Source organism: Cervus elaphus, chromosome 10 (assembly GCF_910594005.1).
Source record: "Cervus elaphus chromosome 10, mCerEla1.1, whole genome shotgun sequence".
Classification (NCBI taxonomy): Eukaryota; Metazoa; Chordata; class Mammalia; order Artiodactyla; family Cervidae; genus Cervus; species Cervus elaphus.
The window spans coordinates 36,710,804-36,731,602 of record NC_057824.1 but is presented as its reverse complement, the minus strand read 5'-3'; the positions used below and the strand labels follow the sequence as shown (position 1 = coordinate 36,731,602).

At 45.2% G+C, this 20,799-nt stretch overlaps 1 protein-coding gene and 1 non-coding gene across 2 annotated transcripts in view; one reads left to right on the top strand and one right to left on the bottom strand.

The window, feature by feature from the left end:
* The window catches only part of LCMT1 (leucine carboxyl methyltransferase 1), a 65,671-nt gene extending 45,189 nt beyond the window's left edge, over window positions 1-20,482 (bottom strand). Inside the window, exon 1 of the mRNA XM_043914550.1 lies at window positions 20,243-20,482. Within this exon, the coding sequence (XP_043770485.1) occupies window positions 20,243-20,349 (107 nt within the window). The 5' untranslated portion in view covers window positions 20,350-20,482. The remainder of the gene's footprint in view (window positions 1-20,242) is intronic.
* On the top strand, window positions 4,695-4,766 carry TRNAG-CCC. Its single transcript has one exon. It is a non-coding gene; the product is annotated as a tRNA-Gly (tRNA).
* Window positions 20,483-20,799: the final 317 nt, after the last annotated feature.

Here is a 20,799-nt window from a genome sequence, read left to right as displayed (position 1 = left end):
CTTCTGATGCCTATGTCAGAAGCTTTCTCTATCTCCTTTATACTTTAATAAAACTTTAATACACACACACAAAAAAAGACTCCACACCCCCAATGCAGGGGAACTAAAATCCCACAGGCTGCATAGGGCGGCCGAAGGAAAAAAAAAAAAAAGAAAGAAACCTATAAACTAAAAGAACTGGGGATGGCAAGAGGTTCATAACACATACACTATATTTCGTCATATAAGACACCATCAATTTCAAGATTGAAAAAAGAAATTTAAAAAACACTACCAGTGAATGTTTCTTTTTTAATTGCTTAGAATTTTACTTTTGTAATTATTGAAAAGGCTCCTTTATTGGACCAGAGTGTCATCATCTCCCTCTCTCTTGTACAGACAGAAAAAAGAGTGAGGTAAGCGGTCTAAGCCTTCACTTTCAGGATATCTGTGCCTTTCCACACAATACTGACCTCTGTGTCACCGAGGGCATTGGTGAGGATGTATTTCTTTCCTTTAATATTTGTTTATATATTTATTTCGCCTGTGCTGGGTCTTCACTGCTGCTCGCGGCTTTCTCTCTAGCTGCAGACAGCAGGGGCCACTCTCTAGTTGTGCAGAAGCTCCTCATTGCACTGGCTTCTCTCATTGCAGAGCGTGGGCTCCCGGCATGCAGGCTTCAGTAGTTGTGGCTCCCGGATTCTAGAACACAGGCTCGATAGTCGTGGCACACGGATTTAGCTGCTCCATGGCAGGTGGGATCTTCCCGGATCAGGGATTGAACCCATGGCCCCTGCATTGGCAGGCAGAGTCTTAACCACTGAGCGACCAGCGAAGCCCCTGCGGGTGCATTTCTTAAGAGATCTCCAACATTCTCTCTGAGATTTTCTTCCAAGAAGCTGACCCTCAGCCTGGAAGTTTGGCTACTGGCTCTTTCTTGATCTCATCAGATGATATCAAGGAATGATTTTCAACAGCAAACAGGATTTGTGTTCTTTCTTCAAATGGCCTTAAAAGGTAGGTGGACTAAAGCACTGGGGGCTGAGGTCACAGCTTTCCAAGCAGGCCATGCCACCAGGAATCTGTGTCTGCTTGCACAGGTAAGGACACCTCTAATGTCACTTGACAGCGACTGCAAGTAATGTTGAGAGTTAAGACACATCTGACTCCAGAAAAGTTAAAATCCAAGACCACGTGCATCACAGAATGGCTCAGATAGTACTGCCACATATATATGTATAACTGAAATCACCTTGCTGTACATCGGAAACTACCAATAACATAAATCAACTATACTTTGATTTTAAAAAATAGTACAGAAGCAACCTAAGGGTCCATCACAGAGGAGAGGGTAAAGAAGATGTGGTACCTATAAATAATGGACTATTCCTCAGCCATAAAAAGGAGTGAAATTGGGTCATGTGTAGACATGTGGATGCACCTAGAGACTGTCACACAGAATGAAGTGAGTCAGAGAGAGAAAAACAAATACTGTGTATTAATGCATACATGTGGAATCTAGAAAAACGGTAGAGATGATCCTATTTGCAAAGCAGAAATGGAGACACAGACACAGAGAACAAATGTATGGATACCAAGCAGGGGATGGGAGAATGGTGGGAGGAGCTGGGAGACTGGGATTGCCATACACACGATATTAATAGTATGTACAAAACAACTCATGAGAACCTACTGTATACACAGGGAACTCCACTCAACGCTCTGTGGTGACCTGAATTGGAAGGAAGTCCAAAAGGGAGGCGACATCGGTATATGTATGCCTGATTCATTTTGCTGTATGGTAGGAACTAACACCACAATGTAAAGCAACTATATTCCAATGAAAATTAGCTTAAAAATAAATAAAAAATAAAATTACAAAAAACATAGTACCAAACTGTGACAAACCGCCATGACTATAAGGGACTCTCCCAACGTTAACATTTAGCAATGAAGTGGCTAACGAGAGGAATATTTGCCATTTTTAAATGATGCTATTGTTTCTTTTTTAATTAAATTAACTATTCCCATCAAAAAATTAATACTGTCTTTACAATAAGAGCAACAGGAAGTTTGCCCATGAAGCAACGGATACCTCGTGCCACAGCTACTGAAGCCCGCGTGCCCTAGAACCCAGGCTCCACACCGAGAGGAGCCACTGCGATGAGAAGGCTGCACCCACAACCAGAGAAAGCCCGAGAGCCGCGACAAAGACCCAGTGCAGCCAAAAAACTCATTAAGAAAAAAAAGAGCAGCAGTAACTTTGGACTTCATAACCAAACATAAAAAGCAAATATTACACTAGAAAAATAATGCGTAACAAGTCACAAAGTGCTAATATCCTTACAATGTAAAGGGCTCATTAATAAGGGAAAAAACGAGTATCGCAGAAGAATGGGTAAAGGACAAAAATGAACCATTCACAAAAGAAGCAGCAACTGGCCAGTGAACAAACGAAAAGCTCAGCCTTACTGATGATCACAAAAAAACCAAAATGAAGACGAAAGCAAAAACAGAGAGCAGCAGTGCTCCTACCAAATCTGCAATAAAACTCTTTTTCAGTAGAACCTGGCTTTGGAGAGGGATGAGAAGAGGGCCCTGGGGCACCACTGCCCAAACTGGTAACTGGCAGTCATGCTTCAAGGCACTGTGGCAACAGGTACAAAGAGCCAGAGTTACGTGTGAACACAATGGCTAACAGTCCCACTTACCAGGATTTTATCCTTAGGAAATAATTAGGAATGAACATAAAGATTTTTTTTTTTTTAATAAGACCACTGAACTGGACTTATACTATCAGGTCGACAAGATAGGCTACAAGATTACATGGACAGGACATCCCGAAGTTTGTTAGAATGAACGTGTAAGACGTATAAAGTAGATACTGAAATGTTAACAGCGGAGATCTCCCTGGTTCTGTGCACCTAGGTCTGCTGTCATGTCCACGATCGCACTCGTTTCCCAAACTCAGAAAACATCCCTTCCATTTGAATATCATGATTTCATGTTTCAAACTCAGAATCGAAGAGTCAACAATCTCAGATATGGAAAGACCTGAAAGAGTCACTCAATCAGTCTTCATCCAACCTACTGCTGCTTTCAAAATGTTCATGACACTCACGTACCACCTAGTCAAAGTAATATGTCTTTTTCAAAAATTTATTTTACTGAAGTGTAGCTGATTTACAATGTTATATTAATTTCTCCTATACAGCAAAGTGACTCAGCTATACATATATCTATTAATATATTCTTTTTCACACTCTTGTCCATTATGGTTTATCACCGGATACTGAATACAGTTCCCCGGGCTATACAGTAGGACCTCACTGCTTATCCATCCTATATATGCTAGCTTGTACCTGCTAACCCCAAACTCTCAATCCTTCCCTCCCCAACAACCTCTCCCCAAAGTAATAGGTCTTTAAATAAACTCAATTTTCTTAGTACTCAGCTCTGATGTGCTATCTAGTATTTCCTTCTAACACACACTGTAACAAATACCTAACTATTAACATTTAAAAGATCTATCTCTGTCCCACCTAAAACCATCTCACATTCCTCCTGTGAGAAACACTGATCTGGCCCAACCATCTATTCGTTAAAGAAACATTTACTGATTCTGTCCTATTTGCATGAATGTCAATTGCAATACTGGAAAATTCATGGAAAATTGTGAAACGCCCTCCAACAGGGATTTCTTCATCTGAGGATTCAGGGAACGGGAAGGGGCCCTCCCTGCTGTCTCAGACTAGCAGGAACAAGGCAGCGGCTGGTTCGTTTCACTTCTCCTGGAGACTCATCATGTGCTTACTGCGTGCCAGGCATTTATTCAAATGCCTGACAAATAGAGACACACAGCACCCTCAAAACAACCCTAAGTACTAGTTTGTTCAAGCTGTGGAACCTTCAGGGAAATTAATTTGACTACTTTACAAACCTACTTACCAATGTGGATTCAGACCCCACCCACAACGTTTCAGGGCTTCCCCAGTGGCTCACTGGTAAAGAATCTGCCTGCAAGGCAGGAAACACAGGAGTTGCAGGTTCAACCTCAGGGTCGGGAAGATCCCCTGGAGGAGGGCGTGGCAACTCACTCCAGTATTCTTGCCTGGAGAATCCCAAGGACAGAGGAGCCTGGCGGGCTATAGTCCATGGGGCTGCAAAGAGTTGGACATTGAGGCAACTGAGCATGCATGCCCACCCAATGTTTCAGGTGCTTAAATGGTACGTATTTGTCGTGTGTGTGTGTGTGTGTGTGTGTATTGTTTAACTACTTATAGATGAATATGTATGTGAAAGCCGCTCAGTTGTGTTTTGACTCTTTGCGACCCCATGGACTACACAGTCCATGAAATTCTCCAGGCCAGAATACTGGAGTGGGTAGTCATTCCCTTCTCTGGGAGATCTTCCCAACTCAGAAATCAAACCCAGGTCTCCCACATTGCAGGCAGATTCTTTACCAGCTGAGCCATGAGGGAAGCCCACAGATGCATATGTAGATATGTAATTCCATATATTGGCAACCCACTCCAGTGTTCTGGCCTGGATAATCCCAAGGATGGGGGAGCCTGGTGGGTTGCCGTCTATGGGGTCGCACAGAGTCAGACACAACTGAAGCGACTTAGCAGCAGCAGCAGCAGCAATTGCAAAAAAAAAAAAAAAAAAAAGGTCAATGAGTATTCTCAGCATTAATTTTCAAGTTTGGGGGACTTTCCTGGTGGTCCAGTGGCTAAGACTCTGCACTCCCAATGCAGGGGGCCCAGGTTCAATCCCTGGTCAGAGAACTAGATTCCACATGCCTCAACTAAGAGTTCTCATGCCGCAACTGAAATAAAAGATCCCTTGTGCCGCAGCTAAGACCTGGCACAGCCAAAAAATACATAAATAATTTAAAAGATTTCTTTTTTTAATTTTTCAAGTCTGGGATTTTTCTTTCTTTTTTTTTCTTAAAGCAGAGAAAGGTTTATTGCAGGGCCAAGCAAGGAGAACAGGTGCCTCATGCTTAAAAAAACCTGAACTCCTCAGTTAGGGATTTTAACTGTACACTGCTTGTGGTCTTTAAGTGAAAGAGTTAAGTCACTCAGCTGTGTCCGACTCTTTGCAAACCCATGGACTGTAGCCCGCCAAGCTCCTCTGTCCATGGAATTCCCCAGGCAGAACACTGAACGGGTAGCCATTCCCTTCTCCAGAGGATCTTCCCAATCCAGGGATCCCACCCAGGTCTCCTGCACTGCAGGCAGATATTTTTCTGTCAGAGGCACCAGGGAAGCCCTGTGGTCTTTAAGATATTGCTCTCATTTTTAAATTTATTGTTGTTCTTTCACATCTTTTAGTTTCAATTTTTGGTTTCTATTTCCTGTTGGTTTCACTCTTGGTTTATAAATGGAAGACAGGAAGCAAAGTCTTGAGGGCAACAGACTCTGTACTTAAACAGAGTCTGGATTCGCTTCCTTCTTGGGAACTCTGGAAAGCTTCTTGTTGCTTTCCTGAGTAGATCAGCAGACCTTAAGGGATCAACCACCTGAAAAACTGGGTCTGAATAACTAAGAAGACTCACAGGATAGTTTCCTCCCAAAGGAGACTGGCCTCTTGGCTTCATGTAACATCTAATTACTTTATAAGGAGTAATATGATCTACAATCTACTGTCTTGCTTGTAAGAAGTCATTGAATAGGGGACAAAGTGTAAATGGAAAAGGAACCTACATTCACAGAGAGTGAAATAACTAGGAGAATCAAGTCAGTCCCCTTGGTGTAATGTCCCATATCTAACTTTTTAACAACAAAACCAGAAAATGTAATTACTATAACACAGAACATAGTAACAGGATGCCATGGACCTGAATAATGCTAAGTTTCTAACTAACTCCCAGTCAAAACCCTAGCCATCTTTTCTTTTTTTGTAAGAAACTAACAATTGATTCTACAATGGAAACACAAAGGGCTATCTAAAATAGCCCAAACAAATCTTCAAAAGAAGAGTGAAGTTGGAGAACTAAAACTGCTTAATACTACTTAATTTTCAGACCCGCTATAAAGTTGAAGTAATCAAAACAGTGTGGTCTCAGCATAAAGGTGGAAAAATAGATTGATGAAACAGAAATAGACCTATACCAGTGCTGCCAGCTGGATTTGTACCCAGAGAGCCAAGGCAGCTCATGTTCCTTTATGTTGGGCTTCCCTGGTGGCTCAGTTAGTAAAGAATCTGCCTGCAATGCAGGAGACCAGGGTTCGATCTCCAAGTTGGGAAGGTCCCCTAGAGAAGGAAATGGCAATCTACTCCAGTATTCTTGCCTGGAGAATGGACAGAGGAGCTTGGCAGGCTACAGCGCATAGGGTTGCAAAGAGTTGGTCACAATTTAGTGACAAAATGACCACACACACCACCACATTTTCCTATATGTGTATGTATATGTAAAACACATCCATCTGAAAAAGTATCTCTATCCAAAATATACAATGAACTCTAACAAGTCAAAAATCAACATTATCATCATCAATAAAAATAGGCAAGGGCTTTAATAGGTAATTCACAAATGAAGATGTAGGAAAAGCCAATAAGTATACATCTGTCACCAAGGAAATGCCATTTAAGGCCATAATGAGACGCTATTGCTCACCCACTGACAAATGTTAAACGAGGATATGGAGCAACCGGAGCTTTGGCACATTGCTGGTGGGAAGTACAATTTGATAAACCACTTTGGAAATTTGTCTGCAGTTAAATGCATACTCACCCTATGACTAACCAATTTTACTCTTGGATCCAAGAGAAATTTAAGGCTTATATAAAAATGTTCATTGCCATTTATTCAGAATGGCCAAAAACTAGACACAACTCAAATGTTCATCATCAGTGGAATGGATGAATAAATCATGGTGTATTCACACAACACACAAAGGAGCAAGCCATTTTACAGTGACAAAGATTCTCTCCTCGACCAAACTCTAGCCAGGTTCCAACGAGCCCTCCTGGACTAGACCTTGGTCTTGGCCTATAATATAAAGACCTGAGCAAACACTGACATAGTTTCTAACAGCTTGAGGCCACACCCCTAAGGATGTCTCCAGTCCCCCCCATAGGGGGACGACCTGAGAAAACTCTAGAAGAATTTACTGTTTGTTCCAGGCAACACCTGAAGATAGAGCCTTGCTGTCTCCCAGTTAGCAAATCCAGATGGTTTCACATGGACTAACTCCCCTTTTCACACTTTCTATAATTTTTCTCTGATTCTACTGATTCCTGCCTTGTCCCCCTGCTTCCTCCCTCATTCTCCCCTTCGCACACCCTCTGTACAAATCAGAGTTGAGTTTAGTTCATGCTAGATTCTTTTCCCTGTTGCAATAGTTATTACTTACTAAAATATCTGACCTTTCCACTTTAACTGGCATCCAGCTTTATCTTTGACAATGTGCACAACATGGATGAATCTCAAAGACCATCTTGAGTGAAAGAAGACACAAAAAGAATGCATTTTGTATGATTCCGTTTATATGACATTCCAGAATTGGGAAACCTGTGAGAGCCCAAATCAGAAAAATGGTTGCTGAGTAACCGACCATCTCTAGTTGGTAAAGAGACCAACTAGAGATACAAGGGAACTTTTTGGAGACCCAGAAGTATTTTATATCTTGTTTCAGGTGGTGGTACACAGATATATGCAACTGCCAATACTCATCAAACTGAATATCTTACTCTGTATAAATTATCTCCCTCTCCTTGCCAGCCTTCTATCAACATCTGAGGGAGCTTTCCCTGGTTGCTCAGTGGTAAAGAATCTGCCTGCCAATGCAGGAGACACGGGTTTGATCCCTGATCCAGAAAGATCCCACATGCTGCAGAGCAACTAAGCCACAACTACTGAGCCTGTGCTCTAGGGCCCATGCTCGGCAACAAGAGAAGCCACCACTGCGAGAAGCCGTGGACCGCAACTAGAGAGAAGCCTGCACTCGCCGCCAAGGAGGGAAAAGCCTGCGTAGTAACAAACACCCAGCACAACCAAAAGTAAATAAAACTATAAAAAATGATCCTTACAAAAATGACTGTCTGAGGAAATTCTCGAGGGGAAAAAGATGAAGGATGTAGCACATCCTCCAGTTCCTTCTCCAATGTGCACTCACCCCCTCGCCTAAGAGGACCCCAATTTGGTTTCAGGCATCAATCTGCGCTACTAGGTGCACACTCTTCTGCACCCAGGGGCAGAGCCATGTGTTCTAACCTTAGCTGATGAGAAGTGCGTGGAAGTCTACAGGGTAGGCCTTCCCAAAAAGCTACTGCTTTCCTGATGAAAAGGGGCGGTTTCAGACGCACAACATGTCTCTTGCTAGTATTCCTTCCTTTTCCTTCTGCCTGGAGCACAGCTGCTCACATGGACAAAAAATTCTGATAACCTGCCATAAATCTACCCTTCCCCTGTGAAGCAAGCTATGGGAGGTCTGAATCAATCCACAACTGAGTAATTTTGTTACTCAGAAGTTTTCAGACATCAAAATGAAAAAAAAAAAAAAAATTTAACTGCAAGTCAAGAATGACATATGCATTACTGCATTAAAATATATATAAGAATTTGGTATGTGATACAAGGGACATTTCAAATCAATGGTGAAAATACAGACCACTCAACAGATGATGTAGTGACAACTGGCTAATAATTTGTGACAAAATTAAGGTAAGAGCTTCCCTGGTGATCTAGTGGTTAAGAATCTGCCTTGCAATGCAGGGGATACTGGTTAGATCCCTGGTCCGGGAAGATCCCACATGCTTCAGGGCAGCTAAGTCCAGGTGCCAAAACGACTGAGCCCAAGTGCCTAGAGCTTGCCAGTCACAACTACTGAACCCACATGCAGCAACTACTGAAGCCCTCATGCCGAGAGTCCACGCTCCACAACAGAAGCCACTGTAATGAGACGCCTGTGCACCGCAACTAGAGAGTAGCCCCTGCTCGCCCACAACTAGAGAAAGCCCACGCACAGCAAGGCAGACTCAGGGCAGCCAAATAAATAAGCTTTGAAAAAGATAAGTTAAAACTGCCATCTTATGACGTGCAAAACAATGAAGATAGATGAATGATCTAACCATAAAGCCAAATCCACAGAAGTGCTAAAAGAAAATGCTATAAGGATTAAGAATGGCCTTTCAAAGCTTTACCCAAAAACCACAAGCCATAAAGTTACATTGTCAAGACTCTACAACCTGAAGAGTCACCACTTCTGTATTATGAAATGGACGGTACAAGCTACACTGAAAGACAAGCAACAGCTTGAAAGAAAACACTGCAACAAATAGCGAAGCAACAGATCACTATTGCAGATACAGAAGGTTCTTACCAATCAGTAATAAAAATACAAATAACCAAACAAAAAAAAGACAACAACCCAGTAGGGTAGTGACATGGGAGAGTGGATTTGCACTAAAAATATCCACGAGTGTGAGCAGACAATGTTCGGTCTCACTTGTGATTTTAGAAATGCAAATTAAAAATAGGAAAGCAGCTTGGCATTTGCCTTCAAAATATTTCAGATCAGAAGCTGGGCTCTGCTCTCTGGGGTACAGCTGTGAAGATGCAATAAGTAGGCTGGTCAGGCCAGGGCCCTCAGGAAAACACCGGCTTTCCTAAGAGGTGATCTTGTGACCTGTGACCTGCTTTCATGACAATGGTGGCAGGGCGGGGTGGGGAGGGGGGGAATTTTTGGATTTAGTTGAGAAATCAGATGAACTTCTATAATTTGCACAACAGAATTTCAGCCTTACAGCCCCTGGTCTGGTTTCTAACACATACAGAATGCTGAAAACCAGCAAAGCAGAACACCAGAATTCTAAGACCTCATTAGGAAGTATCATCTTGACCACTTGTATTCAGGTCTAATCATTTTCTGGAGAAGGAAATGGCAACTCACTCCAGTATTCTTGCCTGGGGAAATCCCATGGACAGAGGAGCCTCGTGGGCCACAGTCTATGGAGTCGAAAAGAGTCAGACACGACTTAGCGGCTGAGCATTAATCACTTTAACCATCCGACACATGCTCACTGTGTGTCTATACTGTGAATGGCACTAAAGTAGACAGGTCCCTGCTTTGTTTTTATTCTGAGGAAAGACAAACATTAAACAACATGTCTGAACTACACCTGGGCTGATTACCACAAAGGAGACGCACAGAGTGTCACAGGAACATGGAACAGAGGCTGTATCTTGCCTGCAGGTGCTGGAGAGGCCTCCTTGAAGAAGCCACATCTGACACAAGCCAAAAACCTCGGTGCCATCTACGACTCCTCTCTCTTAGCGCACATCTGATCTGTCAATACGCTCTATCAGCTCAGCCTTCAGTGTATCCAGAATCATGGCTTCCCAGCATCTCTACCACTACAATCCTGATCCAAGCCCCCAACATCTGACTTGAGCTATTCCGAGAGCACGTCTCCCTGCCTCCATGCTGCCCCCTACAGCCTGTTCTCAGCACAGACGCTGAGAGGATCCTGTTCCACCCCAAGACAGTGGATGTGTCTTCCATTCCAAGGCCCCCAGAGGCTTCCATCTCGCTGACACTGAAAGCTGGGTCCTCACAAGAGCTCCTCTCCTCCTCTTTCCCCCGGGGTCTTGCTACTCCTGGACCAGCCAGGCCAGGTCCTGCCCCAGGGCCTTTGTACCCTCTGCCTGGGACACTGTTTCCCCTGTCCATCCTCAGGCTTACTTCCTCCCCAGCACTGACCTTCTGGGTGGGACCGTCCCTGGGCATCCCAGCTCACGGGGCAACTCCCTCCACACTCCTGCGGCAGCGCCCACCAGAGCAGGTGTCAGGTACGTTGCGGGTTTGTTTCCTGGCTGCTTCCCCCATTACGTGCCCCACAAGAGCGCCGCGTGTGCCTGCTTCATTCACTTCTACATTGGCACTACAACAGAGTCGCCATACATCGAGCAGGGTCTCAATAAAGAACATCAAGTGGAGAAGTTCGTCTGAGGGATGACATGGAGCTGATCAGACAAGGAGGGGAGGCAGAAAGCATCTCGGGAGGGGTTGGCCTGCTGAAAGGCCCCAGGGGAGGCAGGCTCAGGGTGGCTGGAGGAACTGAGAGGGAGGTGGGGAGAAGGGAAAGAGTTGGGGGAAGCAAAACTGGAGAAGCAGGGTGGAGCAGGCAGGGCCGGGTGGGCCCCGTGAGAGGAACTTCGCTATTTTCCTAACAGCAATAGAGTGTGTGTGCTCAATTGTGTCCGACTCTTTGCAACCCCATGGGCTGAGGCCCGCCAGGCTCCTCTGTCCGTGGAATTTTCCAGGCAAGAATACTGGAGTGGGTTGCCATTTCCTACTCCAGCAATAAAAAGCCATTAAACCAGGGAGTAACATGGGCTTAGGCACCTTTCCCAAACCTCTGGCTTCGGTGTGAGAACTGGATTTGGGGAGGGAAGCACCACTGCGGAGCTCAGCAGGCAGATTAGCGCCCTGGCTCAGATCACGGATGACCTGAGCGTGGACTGAGTCAGCAGCCGTGGAGGTGGAGGAACGCAAATATATTCCAGAAATATTTTCCAGGTACAATCTAAAGTCTGAGTAATTGATCGCAGAAAGGGTGAGTGCAAGGGCAGTTCCATGATGACTCCAATCTTTTTTACTCATGAACCAAGGGGAAACGGGCACCATCCACTGACTTGGGGGCGGGGGGCAGGGGAGGGATGGCTTGTCAGAAAATTGGGGAAGGTTATCTAGAGTGCAGTTTCGGAAATAATGAATTTGAGGTCATTCTGAAAGGGAAAGTTGCTCAGTTGTGTCTGACTGACTCTTTGAGACCCCATGGACTGTAACCCGCCAAGCTACTCTGTGCATGGAATTCTCCAGGCCAGAATACTGGCCATTCCCTTCTCCAGGGGATCTTCCCAACCCAGGGATCGAATCCAGGTCTCCAGCCCTGCAGGCAGATTCTTTACCAGCTGAACTACCAGGGAAGCCTGAGGTCACTCTGAGACAACCAAACAGAGATATCCGGTTGGCAGGGATAGATCTGGAGCAGTGTGATCTGATCAGGAAAGGTGAGGTGTGTCCTACCACTGTGTGTCATGTTTTACCTTGTGGCAGATGGAGAATCAAAGTTTCAAGTAACAAAGTGACAGGGTAACACTTGTGATTCTGAAAAATCACCCTGGCCACAGCATAAACACTTGGACAGGGGAGGTGGCCAGACTAGAAGCGGGCAAAACAATAAGGACGTTCTGTGCCAGGTCAGGTGAGCAAGGGCTGCGGCCAACAGGAAGAAAACGGAACAGACTTTCCGTCTGTTGCCAGCCTGTCTCCCCCCACAGCTGCTGGGGACTTTTCTTTTTCTTTAAATTTTTATTTATCTCTGATTGTGCTAGGTCTTCAAGGCTGCACACAGGCTTTCTCGAGTTGCAGCAAGCTGGCTTCTCATTGCAGCAGCTTCTCTTGTTGCAAAGCACGGGATCTAGACCGTGGACTCAATAGTTGCAGCTCACAGGCCTGATGGCCCCACGGCATGGGGGAATCCTCCCAAAGCAGGGATCAAACCCATGTCCCCTGCATTGGCAGGTGGATTCTTAACCACTGGACCACCAGGGAAGTCCCTGGGGAGTTTTCTAAAATACAAACTCAAAGCATGTCAGTTTCCCCACTTTAAAACCCGCAGGACCATTCCTGCTTTGTTCCCTGACAACCTCTCCAGAATTCTACCTAGCCCCCACTAGAGGTCAAGTTCCCCTAACACTTCAATCTCAAGAGCTTCGATCTCTATGCTCTTCGACGTCTCTATTTTCCTCTGCCTGGCCAACACCCATCTGTCTAAGACTCAACTCCTCCCCAGTGAAAAAAAGAAAAGTGATGCTGACCCCTAGGAGCGGGCCTGGCGCCGTGAGCCAGGCTTCACTGCTGTTAGATGCTCGCCTGGTGCTCACAGAGGCCACGCTGTCCTCTGGCTGGACAGAAACAATCTCACAGGACGACCTGCACAAGGTAACACTAGAACAGTGATGAAGTGAGACAAAACCAGGATTCCTTTATAATTTTGTCCAAACAGACAAAACCAAGGCCTGTTGCAGGGTCCCCAGTACTCCTGTCCCCCGGCTGATGCTGAGGGACTATGGCTTCTTTATTAACCACAGCATATCTGACTCGAGTCACACCTCCTTCTTCTTTTTTTCATAAATTTTGTCATTTATTTTAATTCTCTTTTTTTTTGGAGCTTGTTTATTCCAGGCTGTGCTGGGTCTTCACTGCTTTGCGCAGGCTTTCTCTAGCTGCGGTGAGCAGGGGCTGCTCTCGGATGCGGAGCTCGGGCTTCTCATCGAGGTGGCCCCTCTCGCTGCAGCGCTCTATGTGTGCGGCCTTCGGGAGTTGCAGCACCCAGGCTTACTTGTTCTGCAGCACGTGGGATCTTCCCGGACCAGGGATCAAACCCGTGTCCCCTCCACTGGCGGGTGGACTCTTATCCACTGCACCACTGGGGAAGTCTGTCACACCGCCTTCTGAGCTATCTACGCAACCACAGAACTGTCTCTGCCTCCTGTGAGCACCCAATCCTGGGCAAATCCCTGCTTCCTTGAAAACCCCTCCCCCCAAGCAAATTATCCAACCAAAGCCTAAATCCTGTAAGTTCTTTCTTATACCCCTTATGGAGAGACCCCAAAGCTCCCCATGAGGTGAGCGCTCCCTCATGAGAATGAGTCATTAAATCCATTTACCATAAAAAGGAACAAAATTGTGCCATTTGCAGAGATGTGGACGGACCTAGAGGCTGTCATACACAGTGAAGTAAGTCAGAAAGAAAAATAAATACCGTATGTTAATGAATATATTGGGAATCTAGAAAAATAGTACAGATGAACCTATATGCAAAGCAGAAACAGATACAAATGTAGGGATCAAACATATGGACATCAACGTGGGAAGAGGGGGTGGGACGAGTTAGGAGACTGGCACATAGACACCACTATGCATAAGACAGACAAATAATGAGAACCCACTGTATACAAGGGAACTCTACTCAGCGCTCTGCGGTGATCTAAACAGGAAGGAAAGACAAAGAAGAAGGGATGCACATATACAACGTCTGATTCACCACATGCAACAGCAGAAACCAACACAGCAGTGCAAAGCTATGTGTGTGTGTGCATGTGCGCTCAACTGTGTCCAACTCTGCAACCCCATGGGCTGTAGCCTGCCAGGCTCCTCTGTCCATGGGATCTTCCCAGCAAGAATACTGAAGTGGGTTGCCAATTTCTCCTCCAGAGGATCATCCTGACATAGGGATCAAACCCAAGTCTACCTGCGTCTCCTGCATTGCAGACAGGTTGTTTACCACTCACCCACCTGGGAAGCCCCTAAAGCAGCTATCAGTTCAGTTCAGTGTCTCAGTCGTGTCTGGCTCTTTGCGACCCCATGAACCACAGCACGCCAGGTCTCCCTTTCCATCATCAACTCCCGGAGTCCACCCAAACCCATGTCCACTGAGTCAGAGATGCCATCCAACCATCTCATCCTTTGTCGTCCCCCCCTCAATCTTTCCCAGCATCAGGATCTTTTCCAATGAGTCAGCTTTTTGCATCAGGTGGCCGAAGTATTGGAGTTTCAGCTTCAGCATCAGTCCTTCCAATGAACACCCAGGACTGATCTCCTTTAGGATGGACTGGCTGGATCTCCTTGCAGTCCAAGGGACTCTCAAGAGTCTTCTCCAACACTACAGTTCAAAAGCATCAATTCTTCGGTGCTAAGCTATAGTCCAACCCTCACATCCATACATGACCACTAGAAAAACCATAGCCTTGACTAGACGGACCTTTGTTGACAAAGTAATGTCTCTGCTTTTTAATATGCTGTCTAGGTTGGTCATAACTTTTCTTCCAAGGAGTAAGCGTCTTTTTATTTCATGGCTGCAGTCACCATCTGCAGTGATTTTGAAAGCAGCTATACTCGAATTAAAAAAAAAAAAAAAAAAACCCTGTTTAACTAAATTAGATATATTTCTAATGTTCTCTGCTAGAGGACACTGACAACTCTCATGGTAGGAAAGGATGGTGAAGTTTCCAGGAGGGAAGTTAATTGAGTGCCAATCTGAAGGCTTCCACTTTCTGTGAAGCAATACCCTGGCATCACCCTGATGATCTTGAAGATGAAGGAAAGGTGGAGTAAATCAAAAGTTGGAGGAAAGTGAAAAATGTCTGATTTAAGTCTCCGGAGAGTGGGAAAGGGAGCTAGCCAAAGAATCATACTGGAATGAATGAGTCAGCTCGTAAGAGTACAGAAGAGGCTGGCTGACACTAGTCCACATAGGGCCAAGCTGCCCTGCTGTGTGATTTCTACCATCAGTATTCAAGGTGGAGATGGAGAGTCTGGTTCAATCCAGGGTCTGAAGTTTACTAGGATGAAGGGCAAGGGAGATAAATGCACTGCCAAGAGAATTACCAGGGAATGGACTATGAACTCTGAGCTCAACTGACAGCTAGGAGCCTATAGGGGAGCATCTAAAGGCTGGAGAAAACCATGGACGCCCTGAGGTTCTGAAGGCAGAGCAGAAATAACTGATCAAGCATGCTGAAGAGAGACTGGGGTTGGACGGTGCTGCACTGTTCATCTGTGAGGTGGTATACGCAGCACCTGGAAATCCAGGGGATTATGGCAGGAATGGCAATAGAGGTGAATGAGCAGAGGTAATCACTGCAGGCTAGGTGTTCAAGAAAACAAGTACCCGGCCTATAGGGTGGGTCCTGCACACACACACACTAGAAAGTCAACTAGGATGATGGCATGAACAGGAAGGCTTGTGGGCCAGGTGCCCAAGTCGTCAATGAATTAGGTGAGTAACCAGCAAACAGACAGAAAACAGCAATATGGAGGAGAGGCTGCTGGGGTCATGGGTCTCAAAGAAACAGGGGGAGGAGACAAAGGGCAGTAAGGACATAAATTTTGACCATCCTAATGCTAAGACCCTGGAGAAGGAAATGGCAATCCACTCCAGTATTCTTGCCTGGAGGATACATTGACAGAGGAGCCTGGCAGGCCATAGTCCATAGGGTCGCAGAGTTGGATACTACTGAAGTGACTAAGCACCCACACAATGCTAGGACAGCCAGGGTATGAGAAAACAGAGGCGAGACTTGGCTTTAAGTAAACAATGCCCCCAGGGAAGGACCAGGGTCAGTGCAAAGACAGGAAGGGAATGACTAAAGAGAGGCTAAGGAAACAGAGGTGGCTGGTGATCAAAGTAGTAATTTCAAAGGACTCAGGAGGAGCTGCAGGAGGGGGCTGGGGGTTAAAGGTAAACAAGAGTGGGAAACTGACTGAGGGGCACAGCATGAAGTGGGAGATAGGAGAGGAGGAATGGGGAGTTGGGGTAAGTTAGCAAGAACACTAAGTGCTTTATAGATAGCTATTGAATCAGACGGGATTCTTAGGCATAAACCTAGTATACCTGAACAGAAGAGCTCTAACTATTGGACTGGAGGAGGGATACAGTCTGTGGTAGTGATGCTGATGAAGACTGGGGACAATGGGATGATGCTGATGACGACAATGACCAGTTTTGAACACCTACTATGTACCAAGCGCTGCTGGAGGCACTGCACGTTTAATCCTCACAACAAACAGCTAAGACCAAGGACAGCATTATTAGCCACAGAAGGGCTCTGTACCAAAGAAGAGAACAAATTAAAACAGAAACAACAGGGACTTCCCTGGTAGACCAGTGGTTAAGAATCCACCTTCCAATGCAGAGGAACTAACAGTTTGATCCCTGGTTGGGGAACTAAGATCCCACATTCCACACAGCAATGAAGCTCATGAGCCACAACTAGAGAATCTGCACTGCAATGAAGAGCCTGCATGTTGCAATGAAAGATCCGGCATGCCACAACTAATACCCAGTGCAGCCAAATAAATAAATTTTTTTAAAAAAAGAAAGAAACAACTGAACTGTAGGAGCCCTGGGGAGCTAACTGGCTTTTTGAACATGATTTTAGGGATCTCACAGCTGTAACTCAGGGTGGCAGGAACCAGTCAGACCCACAGCTATTTCAGTAACTTCAAACAAATAACATTCATAAATACCAATACAGTATACTAACGCATATATATGGAATTTAGAAAGATGGTAACAATAACCCTATATGCAAGACAGAAAAAGAGACACAGATGTATAGAAGAGACTTTTGGACTCTATGGGAGAAGGTGAGGGTGGGATGATCTGAGAGAACAGCATCGAAACGTGTATATTATCAAGTGTGAAACAGATTGCCAGTCCAGGTTGGATGCATGAGACAAGTGCTCGGGGCTGGTGCACTGGGATGACCCAGAGGGATGGGATGGGGAGGGAGGTGTGAGGGGGGTTAAGGATGGGGAACACATGTAAATCCATGGCTGATTCATGTCAATGTATGGCAAAAACCACTACAATATTGTAAAGTAATTAGCCTCCAACTAATAAAAATAATTGGGAAAAAAAAAAAAACTAACATTCAGACTGGAGACAAATTAAAACTAGCAATAAGAATTTATTTTAGGCTTTTCTTTATGCCAGATCCTGTGCTAACCTCTGTATGACATCATTTAATCCTTAATCCTCCCATCCAAAAGGCCAGTGACCATTACTATCCTCATTTTCAAGATGAGGAAACTGAGGCAGAAAAGACAGTAACGTGCCCACAATTCACACAAGGAATCCCTATTTAACAAGATGAATTTGTGACAAGACTTAAGGCTTCTAAACATTACAGGGAAGATGCAAGTCACAGTATCAGACTTTGAAAGTCCTTGAATCCTGCAAAATGTTTTTAAAACATTAACTTATGGATTCTCACCATCTCATCCCATGTTTTTTCCAGATGCGAGAAAACCTGGTGCAAAAAAAAGAAAAGGAAAAAAAGGCTCTGAAGAAATGCATCCAGATGGCAAACAGGTCTGGTTTTTATAGACCCAAGACCCATCCCAGAAGGTTCTGCTTCAGTGAATCCAGAGTTGGGCCCAAGTAACTGCATATGTTTTAAAAGCTCCATGGTCTACGCTGGTGTGCAGTTCAGGCTGGGAACCACTGCCTTAGATTCTCTGCAGTTCCAAACCCAAACTTTCTCTACAATGTTGAGATGGCTGAAGAACACTGAGGGCGCTAAAATCCGAAGCAGAGAAGAGCTGAAACTATAAAACTATCCAAGAGAGAGACAAGGAAAGACATGCTCTAGTTACATTATTTCTCTGTACTTTTTGTGTCTGAACTATTTTATAGCTAATTTGCTTTAAAAATCATTTTTATTGGAATATGGTTGGTTTATAATGTTGCATTAGTTTCTGCTACTACAGCAAAGTGAATCAGTTATAGATAGACATATATCCACTCTTTTTTAGATTCTTTTCCCATAAAGGTCATTATGGAGTATTGAGTAGAGTTTCCTGTGCTATAAAGTAGTTTCTTATTAGTTATCTTATATATAGTAGCTAATTAGCTTTAAGTAAGCAAGTTAGCCAGACTTTCCAGGTAGTGCTAGTTGTAAAGAAACCCCGTGTCAATGCAGGAGACCTAAGAGACAGTAGGTTCACTCCCTGGATCAGGAAGATCCCCTGGAGGAGGGCATGGCAACCCACTCCAGTATTCTTGCCTGGAAAATCCCAGGGACAGAGGAGCCTGGTGGGCTACAGAATTGGGGTCACAAAGAGACAGACACGAGTGAAGCAACTTAGCACACACGCGAGCAAGCAAATGTTACCAACAAACATTAAATAAGCCAATCATTACCAATTGATATTAAGTAAACCTAACCCTAACTTGCTCTTGAAAAGTATTTTATTTTCCTCTGGTAATTCTGAAGACACTTCTGATTTTCTTAGCAGACAGCAGCCAATATGAGAAAAACTGCTTTTAATTCAACAGTGCTACAGATGTAGTCAACAGCAACCAAAAGCTGGAGAAGAAATAAGCTGGGTGTAGTTCATTAACGTCATAAATTCCACCAAGAACTGCCTTCAGGCCTTTAATACTTATGAATGTATTTATTTATGTAATCAACCACCACTAACACCTAGCACATGCCAGACACTGTCCTAAGTGCTCTACTAATATTGAATCTTATTTCATCTTTACTTTACAGATGACTGAATATTATTTCATCCCCACTTTATAGATCAGGAGATTGAAACAGAAAGTAGTTTAGTAGCCTGCACAAGTTTCCGCAGCTGGGACCAGCCTGACAGTCTGGCTCCAGAGTCAATGTTCTGAATCACTATGCTTCGTCTCCAAGAACCTACACAAAGTACAAGCCCTAAACCAAAACTTGTTTTCTGGACTCAGTGCCTACACGGCCCCAGCTTCCAAGGCATTTATTCAGTTCCTCTAACAGTCCATGAGCCTTCCTTGCTCTGCCTGAACACCCTCCTACATGCATTTTCTTTCTTTTTTAAGTCTTCTGTTCCCAGCTCAAACATTATCAACTAAATTACAAACTCTAATGGTGCACTGTATTTCTCAGCACCCAACACAAAATTGTAATTATGCTACTTCCTGAGTAATTACTTGCTTCCTGCCTTTTCCAACCAGGCAGATGAGTTCAGACACCATGTCAATCTTGTTCATCTTTTGTTCTCAATCACTGAATACCTACCAACCAAAAGGAAAAGCCTGGCACAAAGTAAGCTCTCAATAATTTTTGTTGAATGAATGAAAGAGTAGCATACACTCAAGCCTCATGTTTTCTTCTTCATGCTTTCAGGTACTTGACACATACCTTTGCTCACAGCGATCCCCACACAGCCCTCACCACACCCCTGAAAGTGTAGACTCCCATAACACACAGGTAACAGCTCTGGAAAATACTGGCGCTGCACGCAAATATTAAGTGGCCCTGGACAGGTCATCTCCCCCATTAACTGGCCTGAGTTTCAGGTGCACAATGGGGATCATGACAAGTCCCAGTGAAACATAACCTATGAAAGAGGGAGGACCTGCACTTCTCCTCATAACCCATCAAAACTGCAGTCGTTACTTGCTTCACGCGTTTCCAACACAAATGTGGCTCTGAGAAGGCCAAGTCCATGTCTGCCTGGTTCGGCGCCATGTCCCAGGCACAAAAACCCCTGGCTTGTCCCGTGCCTGGCAAACGCCAAAAGTTGGATAATTAAAAGTTAAGTAGATGAATCCCTGCTCTGAGCATTTCACAGATGTCACACGAGTTGACCGATGCCTTTTGGCGTAAAAGCGTATTCCTTAGACACAGCCCGCACCCCGACCTAGGCCCCAGACCCCCGGAATGCTGGCCCCTAACCCCGCACCGGGCAGGCACCTCTTGCATATAGAAGCATCTTCGCAAGTGCCGCGCACGCCCTCGTCGTCCGTGTCGGTAGGGGAAGAACAGGTGGTGAAAGAGGGCCTCCTCAGGCTAGCAGCCATGGGTGTGGAGGTTTCGGGGTGGTGCGTCCACCGGAGACATGGAAACCGGATCGACGGACGCCTGAGGAAAGAGTGAGCGGGAGAATAGGCAGGACAGAGGGGCTGGGCTCCACCAAGCTCAGCTGGCGCAGCTTAGTGACGCCACCCGCGGCGGCTACCCCAGTTTCCCGCTGATTGGCCCCTCTATGGAGATGCTCATTGGACAATTTCCCACCCCCTCAGCCTGAGGAGATGCCTATTGGGTCACTCCTTTGGCCCCGCCCACACAACCCGGAAATTCCCTGAGAGGAAAAGTAAACTGAAATTGACGCAAGAGAGTACCGCAATGCACTCCGGGAAGTGTAGTCTTAGCTGCTTTGGTAGGCCACCTGTTTTCTCACAGCTAATCACGGAATTTTATAACTGTCATTAACTCAGGGCGGAAGAGCTGGTAGGATCCTCAGCGTTATG